This window comes from Eretmochelys imbricata, chromosome 8 (genome assembly GCF_965152235.1).
Source record: "Eretmochelys imbricata isolate rEreImb1 chromosome 8, rEreImb1.hap1, whole genome shotgun sequence".
Lineage (NCBI taxonomy): Eukaryota > Metazoa > Chordata > Testudines > Cheloniidae > Eretmochelys > Eretmochelys imbricata.
The window spans coordinates 43553288-43573732 of record NC_135579.1 but is presented as its reverse complement, the minus strand read 5'-3'; the positions used below and the strand labels follow the sequence as shown (position 1 = coordinate 43573732).

The 20445-nt window shown below is 42.4% G+C and overlaps 1 protein-coding gene across 3 annotated transcripts in view; it reads left to right on the top strand.

Moving 5' to 3' along the window:
• TEDC1 (tubulin epsilon and delta complex 1) overlaps positions 1 to 20445 on the top strand; it is a 159574-nt gene that overhangs the window by 91440 nt on the left and 47689 nt on the right. For 2 of the 3 annotated variants that reach the window (XM_077823925.1, XM_077823923.1), the window contains one exon: positions 10666 to 10752. The exons of the other annotated variant lie outside the window; for it this stretch is intronic. In XM_077823925.1, the coding sequence (XP_077680051.1) occupies positions 10666 to 10752 (87 nt within the window). The remainder of the gene's footprint in view (positions 1 to 10665; positions 10753 to 20445) is intronic. 3 annotated transcript variants of the gene reach the window in all.

Sequence of the window (20445 nt, the reverse complement as noted above, 5' to 3'; positions counted from 1 at the left end):
TAGCATAGTGGATAAAAAGGTGGTTTTGACATAACTACCAGTCTCCAAGTCACCTTTCTTCTCTAGCCCATGTGTACACTGAGATACAAATAGGCATATCTTCCAATTGCAGAGATCTCTCATAGTCAAAGTCAAACTACCAGATGAACTCTCTCTCTGGGCTTGCTTCTGAGTGATGTACCTGAAGTTGCCTTCAAATTTAATACAGGTGGGCAACTCGCAGAAGCTGGCTGAGCTATTCAAAGCCACTTTAAGAGATGTGCTAGCCCAGGCTGAGATTTCCAAAACCCATCTGAGATCCAGTCATGCAGTGTGCTCCATCGAACAATGGGAACTGCAGCGTTTGCAGTTCACACCTGTATAGCAAAGGATGAGGGTGCATGTCATCTGTTCCATGTCATGTAAATCATATGACTCTTGGGCTTCTAGGAGGGTGCTGGGGTACTAGTAAATTTAAGCTCAGTTTAGGCTTCTTAAAAAGCTCGTGGCAATCGGGGGAGGTCCCGGACGATTGGAAAAAGGCAAATATAGTGCCCATCTTTAAAAAAGGGAAGAAGGAGAACCCAGAGAACTACAGACTCACCTCAGTCCCTGGAAAAGACATGGAGCAGGTCCTCACGGAAACCATTTTGAAGCAGTTGGAGGAGAGGAAGATGATCAGGAACAGTCAACATGGATTCTCCAAGGGCAAGTCATGCCTGACCAACCTGATTGCCTTCTATGATGAAATATGTGGATATGGGGAAAGCAGTGGCCATAATATATCTTGACTTTAGCAAAGCTTTTGATACGGTCTTCCACAGTATTCTTGCCAGCACCTCTCCATGGATCACCATCTTGTAGTGGTGGAGAGGCTTGCATGTCTCAATGACCCCAAGAGTGATGCTGCCTGGAGTCATGTACTCCCTTAGGATTACCCATGGCAGAATGGTTAAGGGCGAGGTTCCAGACAAAGTGTGATCCAAGAAGTCCCTAACAGCAGAGCAGATGGAGGATAACTGCACAAAGGAGGTGAAACTGTTGCATAATGTTACAACGGCTGTGAAGGTAGTTGAAGGCTGCAGAAAATAGAGGCTCTCCAATTGTCATGGTGCCCATGCCATTGGTTTCAAGTTCTCTCTCTGTCAAGGATAGTGTGGTGACTGTTGTGCATCAGTCTCCCCACTTTAAAACAAGTCCCACACAGGCATCTTCCAGTTTTTGGGAAAAATAACTCTGCACAAGTCAAAAGTCCAGTGGCGATCGGCAAGTGGCGACGGGAACAGGACAGTGAAATCCGGAAGTTCCTAGTTACAGACCAACACACAGGCGGTGGGTGTGTGATACAGTCGTCTTCCTCGAGGATTGAGGTGGGTCTAGCATCTCGGCAGCTGCACCCATGACTGAGCAGTCCTTTTTAGAATCCACTCTGCTCACCCCACATGGGGCAGGGGTTAGAAAAGGAACCCTGAAAATAGTTTTGCCTCTGTTTTTCCTGGCTGGATGGCTGCAAAGAACAAGCTCGTAAGATGCCTCTCCGAGGTACCAGTTGGTATCAATGAGCGGTTTATGACACTCCGATTGAGGCTCACCAAAAATCAACAGGCAACTGTTGTGAGCACGTATGCACCAGCACTGGATGCCAGTGAGAATGTAAAGGAAGATTTTTATTCTCAGTTGGAAACCATTTTATCGGAGACCCCTACAGAAGACAAGATCATCCCTCTGGGGGATTTCAGTGCACGTGTGGGACGAGACTCAGACCTGTGGAAGGGAACAATTGAGAAAGAAGGAGTTGGCAAAAGCAATTCAAATGAAATTCTGCTCCTGACCAAGTGTGCTGAACATGAACTTATAACAAACACTCTCTTCTGACAAAAGGAAAGGTTCAAAACATCTTGGAGACGCCCATGGTCAAAGCACTGACATCTCCTCAACTACGTTATAGTTCGTGCCCGAGATCATAGTGCCGTACTTCTCACAAGAGCAATGACAAGTGCTGATGACTGTTGGACTGATCATCACCTTATTTGATCCACAATGAAAATTTAAGATGGCTCCCAAATGGAGGTTGCAAAAGAAGCAGGTCAGGCGCAAGTTGAAGATTCAAGATTTGAAGGATCCTATTAAGCGTGACCACTTCCAAGCAGTATTAGAAGAAAAGCTCCCCTCAGAGTTTCCAGAAGTAATTGAGGAACACTGGAGCCAGTTGAAAGCAGTAATCATCAGTGCCTGTGAGTAAACAATAGGCTACCAAACCAGAAAACATCAGGACTAGTTTGATGAGAGTGATGCTGAAATTAAGCAACTCATTAATGAGAAGAGAATGGCATTTTGTGCTTGGCAGAATGACATAAATTGTAAACTAAAGAGAGAAGCCCAAGCCAAGGCGAGGGCGGAAGTCCAACTGAAAACCAGAGAACTCAAGAACAAATGGTGGACTGAGAAAGCACAAGAACTCCAACATCTCGCAGACATCCACAATACATGTGGTTTCTTTAGTGCCACCAAGGCTGTTTATGGGCCAATTTGCCATGGTCTGAATCCTCGTCACTCCAAGGATGGAACCACACTTCTGAAGGACAACGAAGCCATCAATTCTTGCTGAAAAGAACATTTTGAAGATCTCCTTAACCGTAATTCTGTGGTTGCAGATGAAATCCTTGAGCAAATCCCTCTGACCGTTAAGGGATGAGCTCGGAGACCCTCCTAATTTGTATGAGGTACACAATGCCACCAAGCAGATGAAGAACAACAAGGCAGCAGGTCTAGATGGGATCCCTGCTGAAATCTTTAAAGACGGTGGACCAGAGCTAATTTGGCAGCTTTACCTGCTTATCCTTAAATTCTGGATAAAGAAAGAGATACCCAGTAAAATGAGGGGTGCCCTGATTGTCACCCTCTTCAAGAAAGGGGATAAAGCGGATTGTGGAAATTACCGTGTTATCTCCCTCCTAGCCATTGCAGGCAAAGTTCTGGCGCGGATCCTTGCAACTCACCTTCTGCCCCTGTCAGAAGAAATTTTACCAGAGTCACAAAGTGGTTTCTGACCATGTTGTGGAACTGTGGATATGATCTTCACAGCACGGCAGCTGTAAGAAAAGTGTCAGAAGCAAAACCAACCACTGTATTTATTGATTTAACTAAAGCCTTTGATTCAGTGAATCGTCGTGCCCTCTGGACTGTACTCTCTAAGATTGGATGTCCTGATAAATACATCAGTGTCCTAAAATTGCTTCATGATAACATGAAAGCGACTGTTCTGAGCAGCATTGGCTCACAGAGTGAACTTTTCAAAGTACAAACAGGAGTAAAACAGGGCTGTATCATTGCTCCAACCATGTTTGTGGTTTTTATCGCCGTCATTCTTTACCTAGTTGCTGGGAAGTTTACAGCTGGCTTTGAAACAGAATGGACGGAAAGCTGTTCAGGCTTAGCAGGCTGAAAGCCAAGGGTAAGATCTCCACAACATCTATTGTGGAACTTCAGGATGCTGATGACAATGCAATCTTTGCCCACCCTCAGAAAGATCTTTAAACTATCTTGAATGTGTTTGTCGATGCTTACACGTGTCTTGGTCTCACTCTTAATATCAAGAAGACTGAAGTGCTCTATCAGCCCTCTCCAAATGAGGCATTACATGCCCCATCTATCAAAATTAATGGAGTGGCACTGGAGAAAGTTGATCATTTCCTCTACCTTGGAAGTCATCTTTCATCCAAGGCAGAAATTCAGCATCACCTGAGCTGTGCCAGTGTAGCTTTTTCTAGTTTACGGCGCAGGGTTTTTGAAGATCATGAAATTCGAATGGACACCAAGCTTCTTGTTTATCAAGCCATTATTCTCCCAACACTGTTGTTTGGGTCCGAAACTTGGACAACCTATAGACACCACTTGAAGGTCCTTGAGAGGCACCATCAATGCTGCGTTTGAAAGATTCTGAAGATCAAATGGGAAGACAAGTGCACCAATATTAGTGTCCTGGAAGAGGCAAAGACCACCAGTATTGAGGCAATGATCATCCATCAGCAATTCCTCTGGATTAGTCACGTTGTCCGGATGCCAGACCATTGCCTCCCAAAACAGGTCCTGTTCTCTCAGCTAAAAGAACGGTACCGTAACGTGAGTGAACAATGGAAGCGTTATAAGGACTTACTGAAGGACAACCTAAGAAAGTGTAATGTTGACATTGACGCTTGGAAGACACTTGCCCGGGATTGTTAAAATTGGAGTGTAGTCCTACGTGATGGTCCCCTGCATTTTGAACTTGCTTGCCGACAAGCTGAAGAGGATAAGAGGCAGAAGGAAGGAGAGACTGGCTTCCAGTCATGGTCAACGGTTTCCTGCTGAGCCTGAAAACATATGCCCTCATTGCAATAGAACTTGTGGTTCAAGGATTGGCTTTATTAGCCACCTAATAAAACTCCCATGGAAGATGATGATACTCGGTAATGAGTGATCGCCCATTATTATCATTATCATTATCTTGCCAGCAAGTTAAAAAAGTATGGATTGGATGAATGGACTATAAGGTGGATAGAAAGCTAGCTAGATTGCTGGGCTCAATGGGTAGTGATCAGTGGCTCGATAACTAGTTGGCAGCCGGTATCAAGTGGACATCCACAATACATGTGGTTTCTTTAGTGCCACTACAGAAAGGATGTGGACAAATTGGAGAGAGTCCAGCGGAGGGCAACGAAAATGATCAGGGGGTTGGGGCACATGATTTACAAGGAGAGGCTGAGGGAACTAGGCTTGTTTAGTCTGCAGAAGAGAAGAATGAAGGGGGATTTGATAGCAGCCTTCAGCTACCTGAAGGGGGATTCCAAAGAGGATGGAGCTCAGCTATTCTCAGTGGTGGCAGATGACAGAACAAGAAGCAATGGTCTCAAGTTGCAGTGGGGGAGGTCTAGGTTGGATATTAGGAAACACTATTTCACTAGGAGGGTGGTGAAGCATTGGAATGGGTTACTTAGGTAGGTGGCGGAATCTCCATCCTTAGAGGTTTTTAAGGCCCGACTTGACAAAGCCCTAGCTGGGATGATTTAATTGCGGTTGCACTAGATGATCTCTTGAGGTCTCTTCCAACCCTAATTTTCTATGATTCTATTGCTTGACAAGTCATTTGTACAAGTGATTTTTTTTTTAAAACAAGGGCTTACAGAAGAAATTATCAATAAGCATTTGCTTTCAACATCCATTATGGAGTTATTTTGCAACAGGTCTTGGTAACTGGAATTTGGCGTTACTTTGTCTTTCAGTGTAAGTAGTTTGAGGCAGTTACTTTCTGCAAAAAGCTGGGGAAAATAGCAGATCTCTTATGAGACTCCCATTATCCCAGGTTTGCACGAAGAGAGACAATCTTCATATGTTATCTCTAAGTTTCACTTCAATTTCCATTCAAAGCAAAAATTTGCTTTACATAATGTTTCCCTTTGATCGTGAGAGACAGCAAATGCTCCTCCTCCTGTAGATGTTGAAGCCTTTGTTTTATTAGAAAGGAGAAACACATCGGTCCTTAGATAAAATGGAGGACTTTATTCTTCTAGAATTATTTCTAAATGGATCACTTGCTTTGGGGAGTAGAGGACTAGATTGCTCATTACACATTAAAGCAGAACCTAATATGTGTTGGGGGCAGTAAGAGGAAAGTTGTCTTCTTGAAAGATGCAAAACAGCAGCATATCTAGGCTTTAGTTTCCCCATCTGCAAAATGAGGATAAGAGACTCTTGAAAATCCCAGCCTCAAATGGATGCGGTTAGTATTAATTACTTAATGTTGGCAAATGGCTTTGAAGGTACAAAATGCTGTTTGGAGAGAGATGGACATTAGAGCTGTGGGAGGGAGGCCTTGAGAATTTGAATGGTATGACAGGGTAATGGGGTTCCCACTCACCAGTAGCGTGCCACCTCTTGTCTAGATCTGGAAAATCTTGTGGCATCGGATGCCCCCTTCTGCTCTCTGCTTGCTCTCAAACAGCTTCTGATAACTTGGCAGGAACTGTGAAGTTGATAAGAAAGCCGGACAGCTAGAGCTCAGCTACTCCCTGCTCCCCTGGAGAGCTGGGTGGCTGGATTCCACTCCTAGCTGGGAGCCAGCCCAGTGGCTTTGAACTAAGCTGTGAAATTGAAAAGGCTGCCCAGCTCCCAGTAGGACTGGGTAGGTGGGTGGCCAAAAAGCTGGGGCAGTTTGACCCCACTCCCCAGGGGCGAGAAGTGGCTTCGTCCAGCTCTCAGTGGGGAATGGGGGGGGAGTGGGCAGCGTGCCAGGAGCCCGAGATCCTGTGCGGGCAGCCAGGCTCCCAGCAGAACTGAGACACCGGGCTCTTAGCTCCCCACACTGCCCCTCTTAGGTCAGTGGATGTGCTCCTGCTGAGGATGCGCACCACTGACAGAAGGAGGGTAGTGTGGACATGCACCACCGCAGTAATTGCTGTGGTGGCTATAAGTCGACCTACGTTTGTAGTGTAGACATATCCTCAGGTGATGCTAGGTAACCTAACTGGCCTCTCAGGCCCTCGTTAACACTATCAGGGCTGGTGTGGGGTGCACATCCCATCACAGCAAGGGCTTTGCCTGCTGAGGGCAGGTATGTGTGACTGAAAGCCTCTGCCTCAGGAGAGAGCCTATGAGTCTGGATTAGTGGCACCTGGACTCAGAAGACAACTTTTTGGAAATAGGCTAGCTTTTGTTTGTTTATTTTTGCAGTAAGATTTGAACGATATTTTTAGAACATTAGCTTATCATAGAATTAGGTAAGATTAGGGTTGGAAGAGACCTCAGGAGTTCATCTAGTCCAATCCCCTCCTCAAAGCAGGAACAACCACAAATAAACCACCCCAGCCAGGGCTTTGTCAAGCTGGGTATTAAAAACCTCTAAGGATGGAGATTCCACCTTAGAGATTCCACTTATATTATGCTTCTTTCTAGTCTCTGTGCTGCAATAACCTCATAAACCTGCAATAGCTGTGAAAAGGGTAACAGAGTCCTGTCACCCAGAAATAGTCGCAACCATCTCAAGGGTTGGAAACTAACATCTTGGACGCTGCCAGTCGCCTGTCACTGAACGTTCCAGTGGGTTTGAATACTATCCCCCTAGGTTTAGCTCTGTAATCATCCCATTACTGATTTATGGCATAAGCCGTCTAGTTAACAGTTGTCTCTGACCTGTGGTGAATTAAATGAATGCTTCTCATGTGCTAATTGAGTTGAATAAAACCAGTTAAAACAAGAGCATGAGAAAAGCAGACGCCTTTTGTAGTTTCTTACATCACATGACTAATGGAAGGTTTCTTTAAAAAATACTGCTTGTTCTTTACAATTTCAAGTCCTAACCAGACCTGAAGACTGTAGGATTATGGGAGAACTGGGGAAAATGAAAGCACACGAGCTAAGTGTGTGAGAGCTGAGCAATGGGGAGGGGAAGGGGTTAGTAGCCAGACTTATTAAGATGGTTTGTTTTTACTTAACTCATATTTAGTTCCACGGATCAACATGTTAGAGAAAGAAAGCCTTTGGTGAAGGCTCAATGCTCTTAGCCTTTCAGTTAAGGTGTGAGAGCTAATAACGTACATCCTCTCAAATATCCATAGTTCCTTCAGCCAAACTAGGGAAGATCAAAGCTGACGTGTGATATTTCTAAGGTTTTTTTTTTAACAAAAAGAAAAACCCAAATGAACAAAGATTCCCCCCCAACCATCAGCCCGTCTTTAGCTGTCATACTGCAGAAAAAAGGGACAGAAGTCCAATTCTCCTCTCCCCTTCCTCTATGCAGGTCACCTTTAACATCCCTGCTAATCCTGAAAATGTTATGCTTATAAGAAGCACAGAGGATCTTTTTCAGAGGAAAAGGCAATATGCTGCGTTTATTGAAGATACAACAATTTAGAATATGCATTCAGTCACACCACACACACACGCTGTCCCGCCAGTTGATGTTATAGTTACCAGTCCAGATCAATCTAGTGGCCAGCTAGGTTGATCATGAGTAGGAGGACCTGGGTTCTGTCGTTCGCGACACGATGCTCCGGGGCAGTCTTGGCAGGACGAACCCTGTTTATATAGTGATTTTCCTTCATTGGGACCAGTGAGTTTTGCACCGTCATGCTGTAATCAATTGTTGTTTGACGAGTGCTTGTTTTCTTAAATTGTCCTTTTCATTTTTTATCACAACTATCTTGTCCCCCTCTAAAGATGCCTGTCTCATCTTTAGAGTCGTCAATCTGCCTTCCTCTGACATTTCAATAGGGGCGCGTTGCAACCTCCTGGCGCCCTTGCGTCTGTCTCTGGTTCCTCCCTTGTACATCTGGCTCAGCGATGGCCTTCACGCTTATTTCTTTACACCTACATTCCTCATTCACACGCAAAACAGAATTAATTTACACAGAACATTTTGAACAGGAACATCAAGTTGCAATGCACAAGAAAACAATCATGGCGTTCTTTTACTTATTTTAAAATGCTAAACCTACAACAAAGTAGTGACTGTAAAAGTCTACTACTGCCTTGAAATCAGCCCAGACTCAGATTCCGGCTGACACATCTTTACCAAATGGCCCATTAGGCCAATCCTTTCTGCTATTCAAAAAGGGTGGCTGGCAGGATATGATGAACTCATACACCAATACATTTAATACATGCTACATTATTATTCTTTATCCTTCATTCTAAATTATACAAACATAAAATCCTGCTATTGCATAACTGGCAGTCACTGACAACAGTAAAGAAGTACACATCAGCCTATGTTGTTTGCATGAACAGTGTGTAACGTGTTTTGGATCTAGCATTCAGTTATTTGTAGCAAGTATTTTATCATAGTACCTCTCCTCCCCTCATTCTATCAGCTGCAGATTATTTCTGAGGGGTTAAATAGCACAGCAAATAACTCCTGTTTTTGAGTTCTCTCTTAGCCGTTGCAGTACAAAGTAAGTAAAAGACAAAAAGCTGTCTGAAAATAGTTATGTCAGCACTAAGTAGATTGAATTAGAGCTCCAGTCTTGATCTTCATCTTTGAAATCATGACAGAAAAATGCTTTTGGAGTTCTTCAAAAACTTGCCTGCGATGCCATAGTGGTATGGACTCATTCATTTTGAATAATGGCCTTTACCTTGATGCCTTTCTTTGTCACAAAGATGGTGAGTGACTTTGGCACTTGCACATAATTTACTTATCTTCTATTTACCTCCTGTTTTCCCATCAATCTTGTTCTAGCTAGGAGAGTTTTAGGAATCTCTTTATTATACTGCTGTATAACTAGCCATTCTTGGGATCTCTGTCTCCAACTTTAAATACTCATCTTAATTTTCCGAAGGGACTGTTAATTTTGTGTGCCCAGCTTGAGCTGCCATAGTAGCCTGATTTCTGGAGGGAAGGTGTACAGTAATTTCCACTCCTCTCTAAGATGACTCAAGTTAGGCTACCCCTTTTGAAAATGGAGGCCATTATTTACATATACAATCTGAAACTGGGGGAAGAATCTGGTGATATATATTTTCTCCCCATCTAGGTATACACAATTTTAAAATCATTTGTAAAAACCCTCAGTTCTTGCATTGCCTATAAATAGGAACTGTGGTAGAGGAGCTCCTTGTGTAACAGGAGCAGTTAGGGAGACAATCTGGCTATACATAACATTTCAGAAAGAATTCCTCTTTGTCAGTTACTATTTGTGGACACTGCAGGAGAAGTGAGTGTTTCTAAATGATTTGGATAAGGAACAGGGAGATGGGCTTGGCATCCTGAGATTCTGAGGTCATTCTGTGCATAGGAGCAGTGTGGAAAAAGGCACAGAGTTGGGAGAAGTAGAAATAACTGGATGTCGGTGTTGACATGGTTTCTAGAATGGTGGAGTTGGAGGGGATGCAAAAAGAGACCAGGTCCGAGATGTTGGCTGGGATACAGCTGTGCATGACCTCAAAGAGAAGAGAGGGATTGAAACTTGGTATGTTGGCCAGACTCAAAGAATAGTGGGGGACATGGTTTGATCCAAATGTGATAGTGACCGACCACTTTAGCAGCAGTGTGTGAAGTGTGGCTGAGCCGTGTTGTTAATTTTGGTATCTAAGAAGCACATGAGGTTTCAGGATCTACATGAGTAAAGACCTTTTTATGTATGAGTTGTATTGTCTTGATCCCTTCAAAATGACATGTCAAGCCACGTTCGTGTATATGGGGTTTATGGTTATTGTATGGCTGGGGAGTGGAATACCTTATGGATGTGAGGAAAAGCTTTTCTTCATTTCCATGCCATATTTGCATAGCTGGAATTTACATTGCTTCCCATTAAATAATGTATAGTGCAATCCCCAGTCATAGCAGCATATAGTCAGAAGGAAGAAATTGCTGGAGTATTGGACACATGACTCCGTTCCTCACTGTGTACCCCATTGCCTTCTGAAAGAAGCATTTATGTTTGCAGTTCAGAGTAGGGTGAGATGTATACATCCAGACAAGTTTATATGTATTCTAAATCCTTATATCTTTAGCAAACCAATTTTCTGCATGTAAATGTCAATCTATAAGGTGCACTATGATGAACGTGTACTACGTAAGAAGTGGCACCTGGTATGTGATTGGCTAGCCTGCATTATTCAGACCAAACAGATGTTAAAAATTGCACTTTATATGTTGCACAGATGACTAAATGGGACTTGATTTTCTTTTCTTTTTTTCCCCCTCCCCAGTTGTTGCAGTCACTCGAGTCTGAAACCTCTCGATTAGAAGCCTTTCTGGAATGGAAACAACTGGAACCAGTTTATTGGCACTGGATGGTAATGAATCAAACTAAATATTAAGGGTGTAGTTTTCTTACATCTAACAAACAACTGACTGCTCCTCAAACATTCTTCCCATATATGTGGAAAAATGAATGTTGTCAACTACCTGTACAACTTCCTTTTGAAGATGAGGCCAGTTAAATTAAAGGACATATTAGATCTCCATCATCATTCTAGCCTCTGTTGTATGACTTACTCAGATAAGTTAAGAAACTGGAGGGAAGAGAAGCTGAATTGCAGGCATCTACAGTTATCACAAATGGAAATGCCTGATCTTTTATGTTTTCTTAAACATAGCAGTCACACATTTTGTTATAAATTAAATGGATTGTCAGAAGAGAAACAGACTCAAAGACAACTAAATTTGTAAGCAGTTGAAATTTCAGACAACTTCATTTTTCCAGCCAGATAGTGTGTTGAAATCCCCTTGAACTATGTTGAATGATCATCAGAAAATCAGTGTCTTCCTCTGTGCATCTTATGACTTCTATACATCTCACTTCTGTATTAAACTTTCACGCATTTACAGCTGCTGAAAATAATTCTTAAACAGCAATTTAACAAAATGAGTTACAGAATTTGTAGAGGCAGGACCATTAATTGTTAGTGTACCTTATTCTATACAGAGAGTAAAATAAAGGAGTAGAAAATCATCTAACCTGTATTGAAAAGTACTTCAAAACCCACTAGCACGTGTGTGTTGTCAGCAAAGGTGATTGTTTCCATAATGGCTGGTGCTTTATTTATCTCTATTATTGTGCTGCTCTGAAAAATATCAGCATTAGGATTGGCACAGATCCAGAATCATACAAGCAAGTGTTCAGATCAGGCAAACTGTAACTGCAGTTGCTATGGAGTTTTGATCTACTCACCAGGGGCCTGCTACTGTGAGGTGCTGAGCTGGTTGTGGAGGGTATGAGAACATCATAGGATGGGCTCGGCACCTCGCTGGATGAGGTCCTGAATAAATACTAGCCAATAGTACATCGTTATTTGAAAATCTAACACACTATCATTCCTAATTGGAAATGTGTATTTTCTGTCAGTCTGTGGGATCAATTTCTGTTTTCTTTCCTTTCTGTTTTTGTTGTTCTTGAATGCTGTAGAACATACTAAAGAACCCAGATAATATGTATTTTGACCCATGTTGTAACTCTATCTAGCAAAATTATCATAAGAACTTTTTGCATTAGAAAAAGGTTATCTGGTTCAGAAAACAAGTGCTTCTACATTTCTTAATTCCACGCTACGGTGGTTTTCATTTGACCCCATCCATTCTCCCCTTAAGAAGCAAGCCACAGTGTCTCTTTGCTTGCATCAGCTACTTTTCCTGATGAATGTTCCCCATATATTTATCATCAGTTGCATGGGATACTTCTATCTGATTTCCTGTTTACTCTTATGTATAGTTTTCTCAACTTTTAGATTACATCCTCTAGTATTTTAAGTCATCATCAGTATAAAAATATATTTCTATCAACTGTATCAATCCCTTTCATATTTTGGAGGCCACCTTTTACCAGTGAGCATAAACTCCGATTCCTTAACCTTTCTTTATCATGTAGATTGTTCCAAGTAGTATAATCTGTGCTGTCAGCCCCTTTCTGTGGAAGTGTGCAGAACTGCACCTATTATCTCTACAGGAGTCTACATACTTTAGAGCTAGGCTAACAGTCTCACTGCCTTGATTTATATTCGGTCCATTTATATTCGGTCTCTTTAGTTCTTTGAGATGATCTCTGCACATTCCCACTCTGGGAATGCGCAGAGATCATCTCCAAGAACTCAAGTTACAGGAGAGTAACCTTCTTTTTCTGATTTCTCCATTTTACTGTTCCTGTGTGTTGAGCTGATGGACTGAGTGGTTCCCTCACAGTAACCTGCAGCTCTTCTGTTCACTGTGAGGAATGGCAATTACATTTAGTTCAGATTCCCTGATCTGCTTCCTTACTCCCAGATTATTTAACATTTTTACAATGAATAGCCTCTTCTCTCCAGTCATCTATGCCAGCCAAGTCTCTTGGATTCTGGCTGTCACATTCCTCTTTCCTTTCTCTGTCTCCAGGCTTTATCTCATCTGCCAACTTGAAGACTTTATTTTCAGAACCCTTAAACTCGCAAGCATGGAGGCAGAAGCCATGTGAGAAAGGCCTGGTGTACACTCCATTCCAACAAAAATATATTCTATTCTCTTGGTCTCTTGCTCTCGTACAGTTTTCTACCCAGCCCCTCACACCTTTCAACTTACCGTTTTAGGTTTATTTATCTTTCTAGTGTAACCAGTCATTAACAGATTTATATATTGAGCTCACCAGCATGTTCTATGCATGTGGAGTCCAGAACATCACAGAGACTGTGGTTCCAGTTAATGACTGGAGTGCAGGAAGTAAGTTTCTTCTTGTCCCCATCAGTATCACCTCTGTCTTACCAGTGTCCAGCTTTAGGCAACTGCTCTTAGTCCAGATGCTGTTTTTTGGCCAGGCGCTGAGAAAACTGGAGGGGACAAATGCAAACAGCATGCCAGACAGAACCATCAGCCAGCATGTAATGCTGTGTCAAAGTTCAGAGGGACATCTACAGAATCTTGGATAAGAGGAAGTCATCCACCTGAACAACCACTGCTGTCTTGGTTTTGTGCCCTGGCCTGAAATGTTTTTGAGAGGGATCTAGGATGCTGGCAACTGGTAGATCAAGTTGAAGTCCGTTCTTTTCCAGCTTCTCAGACAGCTTTTTCAAAAACAGTGGGCAGTGTTTTGTGATATTGCTGGGGTTGCATATTAGTGTCTTAAGTGTTGGCTGGAGTGATAGATTCCCTTCTTCACAGGAGATGTTGACTATCCCTGTTATCAGGAATACTAGATGTTTTCAACCCTTTCATTGGCCAGGACTGGCCTGCATTAGAGTGGCGGGTGGTGGCCTGGACTGTATTTTGACCTCAGGGACATCTTGTTGTCTGAGTGGGATGAATTCTTAGAAATAGGGTGGTGTTGGTCCAGTGCTCATCTTGCTGTACTTGGTGTCCCCAGAGTCTGTCCTGATGCAAGGGATCTTTGAGAAATGGTTTGATAGTTCATTGTAGCAAAGTGAGCATGGCTGAGTTCTGTGACCAGATGGAAGCAGTCTGTGAATTACAGGCCTGTGACAGAAGAGAAGTTGGTCTCTGCATTTTGAATGGTAATGACAAAAGTTTGTAAGATTTCCTTGTGCTGAAGTCTCTCTGTGACAGATAGCATTCTGTGTTTGCCTTCATCAATATCTGAGCCTGCTTTCTTCCTGATTTTTCTATGAGAACCATGCAAATCCAAAGAGGAATGTCCTTCCTTTACAGAGCATTGTTAGCAGAAGTCCGAGCCTGGTTGTCATGCTTTACTAATTCTTATGCCCCTTGGCTTCTAAATTCAGTAGAGTTCTCTGTGGAAACATCTGGAATTTGGCAGGGTCCAGATTAGGAATTAGGCAGGATATCCTAAATTGTCATAGTGGGCCTAACAGAAATGTGACTTGATGATTTTCACAAATGGAAATTCACATAAATTTGTGTATAGTCTAAGCAAAGGTTGTACATGTATGAGACATTGAACACATTCTTGGGTGTCATAAAATAATAATAGAAGGCCTAGAATGGGAAGAGGAGTTGGAAGAGTAGTTCTAATGCAACAAGTATATTTTCTAATAGTTATAGAACACAATTTTGAGAAGCGCAGTCAGGAAAGTAACTGAAATACTTTCCTTGAGGATTGTATTTTCTAAATGGACAACCTACCTAATTCTCAATTACTGAGGGACAATCTCCACTCATTGATATATTTGCTTTCCACAACCAAATCTCTGCACAACTTTTCATGGCTGATGTATCCGAGTATTCAGATTTTAATATCTAAACTGTATTAAATCTATTCATCTAAAGTTGGGTTATTGCTGATTATGTACTTTATGTATCATGTGACTTTTAAAAACAAACTTTGTATTTGTGGATAATCTAAGGACTATACCCAGATGTACAGACATTCTTTTCTCAACCTATGTATTATATACTTTTTTTAACATTAGCTTTAATAAAAAATTTAAATAGAGACACTAACTTGATCCACTTTGCTCTAGTAGAGAAGAACTGAAAGTATGAGACTAATAGGAAATCTTAGTATCAGTCACACGTGGTGAGCAATAGGTTTACAGGATGTAGCCCTCCAAAGGAATTAGGTTCAAAAATGTATACTGTGGGAAATTAAACAAGTTAGTGAGCATGGAGCAATGGGAGGAGGAAGTGTTATTGCTCACAAGTGTGGAAGAAGATTGGAGCATTTAAAAAAGCACTATGGTCAAAGGACAACAGACTAAACTTCCCCAGAAATGGAGAATTCATGGACAAAGTGACCATTTAAGGTATGTCTACACTGTAGTTAGACACCTGTGGCTGGCCTGTGCCAGCTGACTCTGGCTCATGGAGCTCAGCCTTAAAGGGCTGTTTAATGGATGTGTAGACATTTGGGCTGGGGCTGAAGTCCAAGCTCTGGGACTCTCCTACCTCACAGGGTCAAGCCCAAACGTCTACACTTCAGTTGAACAACCCCTTAGCCCAAGCCCACTGGCATGGGCCAGCCATGGGTTTTTAATTGACATACCCTCTTGCCGGGCTGCTCAAAGATGTGAACCTAGAAATGAAACTGTCCTAGAAATGAAGAAAGGGGGCAGGAACTAAATGAGACTGCAGTGTCAGTTAAGGCTTGTAGGGGCAGGAAAAGGACAGCAAAATGTGTTAATGCTACCAAAGGGTTTAAGAATGGCTGTTACAAATCTGTCAGTATAAAAATGCTAGAGAGGAACTAGGCTCATTCAGTAGTGAGGGAGATTAAATTAATTAGGTTTCTAAAATAGCTCTGCTACTGAAATGCTTTCTAAAATTCTAGTATGAAAAATAGGGCGTGGGGAGGACTATATAATATGGATAATTAACCATGAGAAGTGAGGAGCTGTTGATAAAAAATGTTAAATTTGGGAATGGGGGGCGGTAAAAAAAGTAATTCTGTATAAATCAGCATGTCTAGATTACTTAAAATTTGACTGAATAAAGCCTTGGCTTAGAATTTTGCCTTAAATATTTAATTACTGAACTCCCAGTCTTAGGTGAAAATAGTAGGGTATGATTGTGTAATTAAATACTATACCAAACAAATAGGTCTTATTATCACTAAATCAAAGATGGAAATTATGAAAGTTAATTTACCTACTGATTTTATGTACTTGGAAGGAGAAACCTTGAAAACTGTTAATAAATTTAATTATATGGGTAGCATAATTCGTGATACTGATGACAGCATAGGTGAAGCAAGTGCTGTATTTAAAAAAAACTTAACACAGGATGAAAGTCTAATGTGATTAGCAAAAACACCAAACTTAAAATCTTTAGAAGCTATGTCCTAAACATCCTCCAAGAATGAGTCCTGGAAAAATAAGTCAATCCAGCACAAACTTAATAGCTCTCAATGTATGTGTCGGCTTAGAGTATTCAAAGTAAAAGGGACTGATAAAATAAGTAATGAAGAAGCACTAGAATGGGCATCATTACCGACAACAATACAAGAAGAGGTGTAATCAGGAAGGCCAAAACACAACTGGCGTTGCAGTTAGCAAGGGATGTGAAGGGTAACAAGAAGGTTTTCTACAGGTATGTTAGCAACAAGAAAAAGGTCAGGGAAAGTGTGGGACCTTAATGAATGGCAGAGGCAACTTAGTGACAGATGATGTGGAAAAAACTGAAGTACTCAATGCTTCTTTGGCGTCGGTCTTCGCAGATAAGTTCAGCTCTCTCACTTCTGTCCTGTGCAAGTATGGTGAGGAGGTGAGCAGCCCTCAGTGATGAAAGAACAGGTTAAGGACTATTTAGAAAAGCTGGACATGCACAAGTCCATGGGTCCAAGATCTAATGCATCCAAGGGTGCCGAGGAAATTGGCTGATGTGATTGCAGAGCCATTGGCCATTATCTTGAAAACTCATGGCGATTGGGGGAGGTCCTGGACCATTGGAAAAAGGCAAATATAGTGCCCATCTTTAAAAAAGGGAAGAAGGAGAACCCAGAGAACTACAGACTCACCTCAGTCCCTGGAAAAGACATGGAGCAGGTCCTCACGGAAACCATTTTGAAGCAGTTGGAGGAGAGGAAGATGATCAGGAACAGTCAACATGGATTCTCCAAGGGCAAGTCATGCCTGACCAACCTGATTGCCTTCTATGATGTATTAGTAGGAGCATTGCCAACAGATTGAGGGAAGTGATTATTCCCCTCTGTTTGGCACTGGTGAGGCCACATCTGGAGTATTGCATCCAGTTTTGGGCCCCCCACTACAGAAAGGATGTGGGCAAATTGGAGAGAATCCAGTAGAGGGGCAATGAAAATGATCGGGGGGTTGGGGCACATGACTTATGAGGAGAGGTTGAGGGAACTGGGCTTGTTTGGTCTGCAGAAGAGAAGAGTGAGGGGGGATTTGATAGCATCCTTCAGCTACCTGAAGGGGGGTTCCAAAGAGGATGGAGCTAGGCTGTTCTCAGTGGTGGCAGATGACAGAACAAGGAGCAATGGTCTCAAGTTGCAGTGGGGGAGGTCTAGGTTGGATATTAGGAAATACTATTTCACTAGGAGGGTGGTGAAGCACTGGAATGGGTTACCTAGGGAGGTGGTGGAATCTCCATCCTTAGAGGTTTTTAAGGCCTGACTTGACAAAGCCCTAGCTGGGATGATTTAGTTGGGGTTGTTCCTGCTTTGAGCAGGGGGTTGGACTAGATGACCTCCTGAGGTCTTTTCCAACCCTAATCTTCTGTGATTCTAAGTAGTCTAGAAGAAGAGCTGGACATATTTGGCACATCTTTTAAGAATGCCAGATTATAGGCTACCTAAAAAATCATTTCTTTGGTGACCCCAGTGCAAGAGATGGATAGGCCTCCCTAGAGCAGTGGTGTGCAAACTTTTCCAGTCACGCCCTCCCTTATCCTTAAAAGTCTGTCCATGCCCCGCCTCCATTATTGCACAGCCAAGGCTACCTCAGCAGTGCGCTGTTTCTACCTTGCACACAGGCTACATTGCTAGGGCAGGTCCAGTACCTCCTCCCTCAGGTTTTCAGGGTGGGGGAAGGTATGTGTGATGCTCCCTGGGGGTGGAGCCAGTACTGGGAGCAGAGGCTGCTGGGAACGGCAATCAGTGTGTCACATTGACCCACAGGCTGGGTTACCTGCTGAGGTGAGTAAGGGGGGGGGGTTGAAGACTGTACTTCCTCCCTGGCCTCGTGGGGGCTGGTCTGGGCCCTGCTGTGCAGGGCTGGCACCAGCCGCCTAGCACTAACGCTCACCCCTGAACATTCCTCTGCACCCCCCTTGGGGTCGCGCTCCATTTTGCCCACCATTCCCCAAGAGCACACTCTGTAGCACATTAATGGCTGAAGCAGCATCATTATGTCTGAATATAAAAGACCTGGAAAAACGAGGCTAGGTTTCATTGGTGGATCTTAGCAACCTTGTTTGGTTCTAATTGGGTTCAGCAGCTACCAAGGTGTTTCTAATCTCCTTATAGCAGGTCTGAAGGGCTTGCCCACAAGCCTCTCTCTAATCTGTCTATCCCTTCATAGAATACAGTATCAGTCCCCAAAGTATCTTCATGCTCCACACAGCAAAACACAAGGCATATAAGATCCAAGTGGGCTCTGCTGCTCACTTGCTGGAGACCTGTTGCTCTGAAATGATTAAGCCTCTCACACTCTTAATTTCCTCCAGCTTCAGCAGCTGAGTTTTTACATTTCTGTAACAAAATACCTGTGTGGTGAACTCCTCTATGTGCATGCATGCTGACTGCATTCATTTTCAGTGTGCAGCTAGCTAGGGCACATGACTTACGAGGAGAGGTTGAGGGAACTGGGCTTGTTTGGTCAAAGCTAGCAGTTTGGAGAATTTTCAACTACAACTTCTCAGCTCTTTGTTTTCAAATATTTGTAACATTGTTTTAAAATAACTTTTTAAATGTAATAAACAGATATTATTACAAAATATAGATATTAGTAAAAACGAGGAGTCCTTGTGGCACCTTAGAGACTAAAAAAAATTTTTGGGCATAAGCTTTTGTGGGCTAGAACCCACTTCATCAGATGCATATTAGTAAAGTATTGGACAGCATTACTAAAGCAGTTATTAATGACTATTTCCATGTCAACTTGGAAAATTCAGATTTCAACCACTTTTGAGTTAAATATCAAAATTAAAGAACAGGACAAATATATATATATTTACCCTTTCAGCACTTAAAAATGCCTGAGAGGATTTTTGCCATCAAACAGAGACCAAGCATGGAAAACTTCAACTCTACAATTTTTATGTAAATGTCATTTTATAGTCTATCTAGCCTTGTCACATCTAGGGTACAGTACAGGCACCTCATTTCAAATGTTTGCATTTTTTCTGCAGATGGTTTGTCAGTATTCTTGTTTTACAGTTGTCACCTTTCTTGAAGAGTGCTACAGTGGTTGAGCGTTCCCAACATTCAGGTACTTCACCCTTCCTCCAATTGAGGTTGTGCAGTTTGCAAAGGAGCATGACAGTGCCTTTTTTGCCATGTTTTAACAGTTCAGGCGGTATACCATCTGGACCAGGTGCCTTGTTATTTTTCAGAGACATGATTGTGGTTTTGGTTTCTGTTTCCACTATATGTTGTTAGTCTCTAAGGTGCCACAACTACTCCTTTTCTATATGTTCTTTGTTATTGTCTTTGCAGTTGATGGTCTCAGGGGAAAGTTGGGTCCATTTGACTCTTCACATTCAGTAGCTGATGAAAATATTCTTTTGATCTTTATCTACTAAATAGCTGACTTGTTACATGTTAACTTTATTGATAGTAATCTAACTTCCTGAAAAAGTCCTCTTATGTTCCTTTTTTTAAAGTGTTTGTTTTTCAAGCTGTTAGCTTTTTCTCTGAAGCCACTCAGTTGTAGTCTTTTGGAGAGTGACTTTTAGTTCCTTGCTGAGCTTTCTGCATTTGTTTTTCTACCGAGAGTAGTCTTCAGTTTACAGATGTTCTTGATACACTTCCGTTTTTTCTTCTTGGTAGGTTTTGGGGTTTGCAAAGGTTGAGTGGATTTCCTGCCAGCAGATCTTGCTGGTGAGTCAAAACTGGCAGGGATAACCCCGTGGTACCTTAAGTGGGAGTTGGGATCAGACTAGGCCACAATTCCAATGTGCTTCTCCAATCTTCTCATGGGGCAACATGGGCACCCTCAATGGGTAACTGATAGGAGGGGCTGCCTAAACTTGGGGTGGCTGGGAGTCTAGGTACTCTCTCAAGCCAAAAAACTGGCAAAATGAGCAAAAATCAAAACAACGTCCGTACTGGTTCAGATGACGCCCAGCCTTAAAAGGTCCATGCCAGCAGTTTGGAAACTTTGGCAGTTGTGAAAAGTTTGCTAGGAAAGAACAGATTGCACAGTACCAAAATGAATGCACATTGGAACATGGAATGTGAGAATGCAGTATGAACTGACATGGCTACAACTACACTGCAAAGCAGGAATGTTAATTGGTGAACTTAAAACTAGAGCTGCATCCTTTCCCATAGACATTCTCAGTATTTGTGAACTCCACTGGACTGGAAGTAGCAAATTCTCCATAAAGCATTGTAAAACCATTTTACAATGAAAAGATAGCGTTCACAG